This window comes from Paramacrobiotus metropolitanus, unplaced genomic scaffold (assembly GCF_019649055.1).
Source record: "Paramacrobiotus metropolitanus isolate TYO unplaced genomic scaffold, Prichtersi_v1.0 Parri_scaffold0000061, whole genome shotgun sequence".
NCBI classification, from domain to species: Eukaryota; Metazoa; Tardigrada; class Eutardigrada; order Parachela; family Macrobiotidae; genus Paramacrobiotus; species Paramacrobiotus metropolitanus.
This window is the reverse complement of record NW_026570281.1, coordinates 342,109-349,952: the sequence shown is the minus strand read 5'-3', so window position 1 is coordinate 349,952 and position 7,844 is coordinate 342,109. Positions and strand designations below refer to the sequence as shown.

Here is a 7,844-nt window from a genome sequence, read left to right as displayed (position 1 = left end):
ACGCAGAATGCATATGCCGGCGATTTGGATGTGTAATGCGTGTCAGCGATAGCCCGCACGTTTTGTGGATTAGCAATATGCACAGCGGAAAACAGTGACAACTTCTCTACATGTCAACTCTGCCCCAAACCCAGTGTTAACAGTATCGACAGTAAAGTTTCCCTGACGGACTAGAGGCATGTTTCCGTCAATAAGTGCAATTGTACAAACGAGCGACTCGTCATTGGCTAATTTCCCGGCATCTGCAGCAAAACTGATAATACTTTTTCGTACAAAACGCTGTGTAACTTTCACCATACTGTGCCGGTCTCGGTAGGGCAGTAAAAGATATTATGAATGCTTTAATGGCGTATTACGTACAAATTTTCGGCAGCCTAATTATCAAGACGTCTGTTGGCAAAAAGGACTATGTTTCTGTTTCGGTCTCTGTTGGCTTGATAGAATAGTATAACACCCGCCGGGAAATCATTAGCTGGCATGGATGGATTTCACGGTAGCGATAACGGAATAATTGTGTACTCACTACTAACAGGCGCCAATGACCATCGTCCATTAGCAACAGGCGCAAAGACTGCAGGCTAATATCTAGCTGGAACAGCAACATGGGCGTGATCGGCAGTGGTCCTCCGCACTTGGCGTGGCTGCATCCGGCAGCGGATGTGCGAAAACTGTCGGCCACTACTGCGGCCCTTACTGGATACCGTCTGTACTGGACCTATCTCTGGTGCCTGCCTCCTAACATTGCCGACAGCTTAGACGGTTGCAGCGAAAAGAGACCGTACCAACGTAGTTGTAGCCGCTGCGACTCTGGCTACGGAGCGCTAAAGCCGCTAGCGCTGTCTTTTGCGGCGATTTCGACTGCTGACCGCTGCACTGGGTGCCGGCACACGGTGCGACTGCCGCGGGACGCTCTTGTTGTTCCTTCCAGTTCCTGTAAACTGCGGTCACCCGAGTATAGAACCTCCTCCATCCTGTCATCTAGCAACTGACAAAAACTATTATAATATGTAACCACAGCGACGGTCGGCCATCACTGGACCAACTTCCCTTTTCTACTCCATGAGCGGCTCTCGCGGCGAGAGCAGCACAGCAGCAGTTAGCGACATGTAATTGCGACTGTTTCTAGCTTATGCTTCATTTATCCAGCAGCAGTCGCAGTAGTACCCGCACAAGCTGCTGTTCTAGCGGGAAAGCCCAAAGTAGCAAGTTAGCAATCGGAAGGAGGTTCAGCGGTGGCTGGAAGCCGTCGCAACCGTAGCGGCCGACACCTGCAGCACGATTATTGTTACCGGATGACGCATTACCCGACAGCTGGCGCAACAACAATCAGAAAAAGTCCAGCATTTGGTAGGAGACGGGCAGCACGAAATTACTAAAATCTTCTAATATTATGGCCTTTTGCACTGAGCTTGCCGACAGCAGTCACTGCAGCAACCGGAGCCGAGTGTTTAGTAATGAGAATAACGGCTACTTGTGTCTGTTGTGCTCAGTGATGTCCCGTTTACAATTTTTCATGTCCCGACCGCACTTTCCCGATCGAAAACTTTCCCGCACCCGCTCCCGCACCCGAGCCCTCGGACAGTCCCGCACCACGCTCCGACTCCCGATTTTCAATAAAATAATTTTTTAACAATGTTATTGTTACTGCCATTTTTGTTAAAATGTTTCAAGTATGCCATACGTTTGGAAAATTACTGTTTTTCAACCTGCATCGTAAATCTTACTTTTAAGAAATTTCACCCTTAGCTTGAAGCCTTAGTGTCGCCGTACAATTTATTATCACCGTCAACTATTCAACTTTCTCTTACCACCGACATTTAAATCACCATCTAACCGCCGTTTATTAATACTACAAAACAGTAATCTCTCGAAATGCTGATCCGAAGTTTTTAATCTCCTGTTACTGAGCAAAATTCCCGCAACACTAAACATCCGTTCGACGTCAGCGGTCGTTGCTGGAGCGCATAAAACTTGTTTGGCAAGAATTTTCAAACGTGGCCTTTTCAACCCAGCCTTGCTTTAGAGCAATAAAAGAACAATCTTCAGATCCTTTGAAATCTTGGGAGTTAAAATTAACTAACTCTAAACTCCCGATAACACGTTTGATCTCCACTTTACAGTCTACAGTCTCTGGCCAAAAAGTTAAAAACAGGTGGCAGTAAAATTGAATTTTCGTTAATTCCAGTGCCAAGGCACGAGACAAAGCGCGATACTGGAAGTGTGAAAGTTACGGTACTGAAAGTGTATTGCAGTCTGCAGGCCGCCAGCCAGCGGCAATGGGATTACAACAGCTACTGGAATGCGGAGCAGTGGAATTAGTTACAGCAAGTTACTGCTACATGCTACGGTGGCTTGCTTACACGATAATTTTATAATTTCTAATTTGCAAATAATTTAATTTTTCATCATTCAAATAAATCCCGAGTTTTTCCGAGCAGCGGGCGGGCGTACTTATCAAGCTTTAATCCCGACCGCACCCGATCCGAGCAGAAAATCTCCCGCACCGCTTTCCGAGCAAAAGCGGGTGCGGGGTGCGGGAAATTCCCGTGATTTACCGAGCCCGTGAAAAAAACGGGACATCACTGGAACTTGTGCTACAGCAACTGCCAGCGAATAATATATAAACTGACTAATACAGAAACTAATTCTGCTTCCGGTAATTACAGCACTCAACTGCTGCCGGAACTGTATGTGTTGTCCCTCTTGGAACTACTGCTCCGCAGTAGGACCCGGTTACTAGTGTTGGTTCTGGCGGCCAGTACAACAGCTCCAAGTCGCTACTGTTCGTATTGCATCTGCTGCGGGTATTCCTTCGACTGCGTCCCACTGCTTCCGGTTACTGTAGCCGCGACGAGCGGTTGCTATCACATTCCGATTGCTAACACTTTTGTCTACGATTGGTCTACTGCCTCTCCACTGCGTAGTGATGACTACTGTCAGGAATACAACGTCATAAAATTCACGGCTACTTTGCTAGCTGGTTGCAACCTCTTGCGATCAGCGATTCATAAGTCTTCTGGGCGAAGTGTAATATACTGGTACCATACAAGCTTAGCTATTGTGTGTTTTGTTGTAATAAAACCGAAAGAAATTCATGCGGAAAGGTGAAATACTCGTACAAGCGCCAGAATCTACTTCGACTTCCGGGCTGTGTCCTCAAATATGTCAAAACAAACAGGAGAGGCTAAAACGTACAAACTGACGGCAGCGGCGACTGACGGGCGGCCAATACCAGTCCACACCATCGGGATGGATAACGATAATACATGTGCACAAAACTCTACGATTCAAACGAAATTTTAAGACTGAGTAAAACGCGATGAAAAAAAATATAAAATTACGCATCTCTGCCGAAATACACAAAAACACCATTGACCATGGGAAGAAACACGCTATGAATGGGAAGAAGTCTAGCGCAAATAAAATTCAGCGCGCAGTGCAGAATGGCATATGCGTCCAAAGAGGCCAGGCTGCTCTCTGAACAGCGGAATGATACGGCGTGGAGCGGCGCAGAGGTAGCGATGCAGCGGCGAAAGGAGATTTTGCAGCTGGAATGGGAACATGAGACAGTCTGATTCGCCTACAGCTCGGCCTTCTTGGCCTTGACGCGACTGCGCAGGTTGGCCGAGGCCGGCGAGCTTTCCGGCTGCGACTGGTTCTGGGTCTCGTCGTCGCTGGAGGAGGCGCTGCGGCTAGCCGGACCGCCCTTGCTGCGCCGCTCCTGGGCCAGACGGCGTCGCTGGGCCGCGGCCTCCTTCCGTTCGCGAGTGCGCCGGAAGTGGAACTGCACGAAGCGCACCAGCATCCAGAAGTTGACAATCACCACCAGGGCAAACAGAACCACCCTGCCAACGACGAAAATCACGTCAGCCAATTCCATTAATTCTTACAGGTGCCACATGCTGGCGACAGAAATTATCACAGCCTTACTTGACAAAAGGAGTGTTGAAGTTGCCTTGCTGTAAATCAACGGTGGACACCTGCGATGGCTTCAGCGCGTACAGCATCACGTAGCCGCCCAGGACAACCGTAAGGACTCGCGCCAGCACGAACATTACGTTGTATGCCAGGAATCTACAACGGAAAGACGATTAACTTCGTATCAAACACGTCAATGAAAGGAAGCAACGGAGCTCACAGCGGATTAGCGATGCGGTTTTTGTCGGCATAATGCAACAGTTTGGCGGAGTGGAAAACTAACTGCACAGCCGATTCGGCCACCATCAGGACGGTAAACAATCGATGAAAGCTAAGATGCCAAAAACACATTCATCAGTCTAAGCACTAAGGTATAAGAATTATCGGATATCGACCTATGAGAATAATTTCAGCTTGATTTTAAAACTTTTAGTGTTTACTTACTTCGTAACGTAGGCCAGAATCACAGCGACCAAATTAATTGTCTGATAGACCAACCGGTTCGGAATGTCTTCCTAAATAACCAAAAAATTGCGGACAAGTTCAACCTCAGCTGGTGTGAAGCTTTCTACTCAACACGTTCTTCCGCATTAAGCGAAAGCAACACGCACGCACCTTTTTAACTTTTTGGAAGTACAGCTCAGCATAAGTGTGCAGCCAGTGCGCGATCTGCAGGATCATAAAGAACTTCTCCGCAAAGCTGAAATACACAGACAGCATAGACCATATTAATACTAACGCGAGCGATGGTACGTGAGAAACAGACTGCAAAGACTCACTCCATGCGAGCATGGGGATAGTTGTCCCAGATGGTGCTATACTTGGTAATGTAGCCCTTCTACACGAAACAACAAAAACAATCTGTCAGCAAATCAAAAATAACGGCTGATCAGTGGCGCTCAGCCTCACTCACGCTGATGGCCAAGTCGACGGACCAAACGAAGGCGACGAGATAGAAACCGATCAGTTGGGCGCTTTCACTGAACCGACTTGTCCGAAGTTTCGATAAATGCATCCGGCGAGTCAGTTTCTGTAATTATCATTTATCACTAAATCGTACGAAAATGTGAATACTCGCAAAGTGCTATAATTATTTAGGGAGGTCAAGAACAGCAAGTAAGAGAAAGAATAAAAACCCTAAGATTCAGCGATGCGTAAGACTTACGTCAACGAGGTATTCCTGAATAACCTGGTGGATGATAATGCAGACCATGACATAGAAAACCACCGTGCAGGCGTCCTTCCAGCCCGACACGTACTCGATCGGCCGGCTGGGATCTGCAATCAAAAGCCACCATTCATATTCCATTCAACCACTTCCATTAATTTAATCAATTATCCGTAAGAATTATAGATAGCAATAGCCGTTTAAATAATAACCCCGTGAGAAAGAAACAAGATATTCTCTTTTAAGGGACACTGGCCGCCACAGTGACCGTAACTAGTAACTACAATACATACGCGGTCATATCTATATTGCACAATTATTCAGAAAAGTTTTCAGGCAATGGAAATTCGAAGTTTAAATTTTTTTGAGCCTATCTCATTGTCTATTCAGGAAATGCCATCCCCGGACAAATGCCACGTGCACGGATCATAATATCGAATCGCATATTTGATATTATCAATAATTAGATCAAATCTGCATGAGAGACAACAAGCAGCCCAAGTTGCACAGCTGTTAAGGCAATTCTCTTTTAGCTTGCAACGACCAGCACCTTCAGCCAGTCCAGCCGCTACCACTGCATATGCGTACCGGAGATTTACTTCGAAGAAAAAATAGAGCTTGCTGCTTGCAGAGCACTCTGACTTACCCAACTGCAATTCCTCGGCAGTGGTAACGTTGTTCGTCAGGGCCACGAAAGGCGCTGCGAAACGGTTGGTAACCTGCAACAAGCAGCCTGCTACCAGCACCCACGGTAAAGGGTTAGATGCTACGCACCTGCGCCATCATGCCGATAATGATGACAATCGTGGCGCAGGAGAAGATGTCAGCGTGGTTCTGGATGAAGAACTCCTGGCTGAGCATCGGTGGATTCTTGGTGGTCGCACTCGGGCGCTTTTTCGGTGGCGCAGGCATGGTGGATTATATTCCAAACAGCCACGGAAAGGGCAACACGGCAACCCGATAGTTAGATGGAAGAAATTTTTACTGATGGTTACCGTCAAGCAGGAATACCTTTTCTACAATAATTAATTACGGAGAAGCCGCTGCTTCTGATCCGTTGGCTGACTGACGCGCCGTGTTGGCGACGCGTCAGCTCACTGTACAAAATGAAGTATTGCCAGCGTTGGACCCGCCTCTTTTCATTGACGTCAACGCCTCAACGGCGTCTCTACGCTGTGCAGTCAAAATAATGCTCGGCCACCGTCTCGGGGCGGTGGAGAATGCAATCAGAGTGTGTGCACAAGGACACGCTAAACTCTTCCAAGCTTTGCCATGCTCGTTGCTCGCCACTTTTTGCCAAGCACAAACAGAAAACAGCAAAAACTCAAGGTGGGTATATCCAGTGACAGCTCTGAATAGAATTTACGTGTTATCAAGCGTAACGGGCACTTCGTGCAGCGGTCGGGGAATCGATACGCTGATCGATACGCTACGCTACGTAAACCCTACGGAGTTTATTTCACGCACGCAACTTTACGTATCGCGTCTGCCGATTTTAATAACTATTTACAAGGAATGAAAACAAATCCCAAAACATTCATTGCAACTAACACAGAACTTTACTGAAGCTATGTTAAAATATAATGGTCATTAGTAAATTTTCACCTTCAAGAACGTATAGCTTGTTTTTCGGTTGAAACCGTTTTGTTAAGTCTTGATAAAATTGCTTAATCAAAATGCTTGATTAAAACGGAATCAGCGGATATTTCTGATGCAGAAAGCAATGCAAATGCAAAATATTATTTATTTTATTTTTGCCCCTATTGGAAATTTGGGCCCCGGGCAAGATTTACTATGCGTGTATGGAAAAATGCTGGCCAGCAGTAAATTTACACCTGAACCTGATTGTTTAATATGGAGGAAAATCGATTGCATACTACACACCTTCGCTGTGCTGTCCAGTCAACGGTATGGATTTTTGCAACCATAGTTGCGCCCGAAAATTGAAAATTAAAAGGATGAAAAATTTTGAAATCTGTTAAAATGTAAGCCAAATCACCGTGCCACACTGGGCGGTGCCACCTGCGTCCCGCGCCAAGTCTTTGAAATTCGTTTTTTATAACGTCTGGCTCTGATGCCTTTGTGAATTCTTCATGTAAAAAAACAGTAAAAAATTTACCAGGAATATAGACCAGCGTGAGTGTAATCACTTATACGCATTTCGAGATACGTGTGCTAACTCGACTTTTAAATAGCAACATGTGCAGTTACTATAAATGTAGCGCTTATAAAAATTTCTGTTCAGCTATGACGTGGAAATCCATACGGATGACTTACAGGGAAGGCCATATTATGCAAGCGATTCCCCCTTGCAGGCATCGGCGTACGGTATGGATGACGTAATTTTTGCCTCGTGATTTTTGGTCACGTGTTTTTTTAAAAAAATTGAAGATGCCCTCTTTCTCTCAGTGCATTCAAGTATATAAACATCAAAATGCATGCATTTTGTGTTTATAAATATTGACACTGGTATACAGTGTGGTTTAGTGTGCGTGCACATGGTAAAAAAGGTAGAAGAGAATGAATACAAGTTGAAGAACCACTGGAGTACCTGTTGCGTGTTTACTGCAGTATGAAGAACATGAGATGTCAGTGACGAAACAAGACTGGGTGCACAATATCACGATCTCCCTTTAAACAAGTTTATTACAATAGAGTTTCTGAACTGTGGCGTTCTTTACAACGTCAATTCCATTAATTCAACCAGACATCAGAAGATCGTTTTAAAAGATAAGAATCATAAGACCTACCGATCGGA

General features: G+C 45.8%; 1 protein-coding gene across 2 annotated transcripts; it reads right to left on the bottom strand.

Annotated features, from left to right (window-relative positions):
• Positions 1-3,118: 3,118 nt before the first annotated feature.
• Positions 3,119-7,809, bottom strand: LOC129593271 (translocating chain-associated membrane protein 1-like). 2 transcript variants are annotated; one of them, XM_055489498.1, is made up of 11 exons: positions 7,638-7,809; positions 5,861-6,102; positions 5,733-5,805; positions 5,084-5,196; positions 4,832-4,948; positions 4,698-4,756; positions 4,534-4,618; positions 4,363-4,433; positions 4,139-4,249; positions 3,931-4,074; positions 3,119-3,845 (listed from the first exon to the last, which is right to left on the bottom strand). In XM_055489498.1, exons 2-11 carry the CDS (start codon positions 5,996-5,998, stop codon positions 3,581-3,583), a joined length of 1,176 nt encoding a protein of 391 aa, XP_055345473.1. In that variant the 5' UTR covers positions 5,999-6,102; positions 7,638-7,809; the 3' UTR covers positions 3,119-3,580. The 2 variants fall into 2 exon arrangements, with proteins under 2 accessions (XP_055345473.1, XP_055345472.1); XM_055489497.1 differs by lacking the exon at positions 7,638-7,809 and having other exon boundaries at positions 5,861-6,174.
• Between the last annotated feature and the right edge of the window lie 35 nt (positions 7,810-7,844).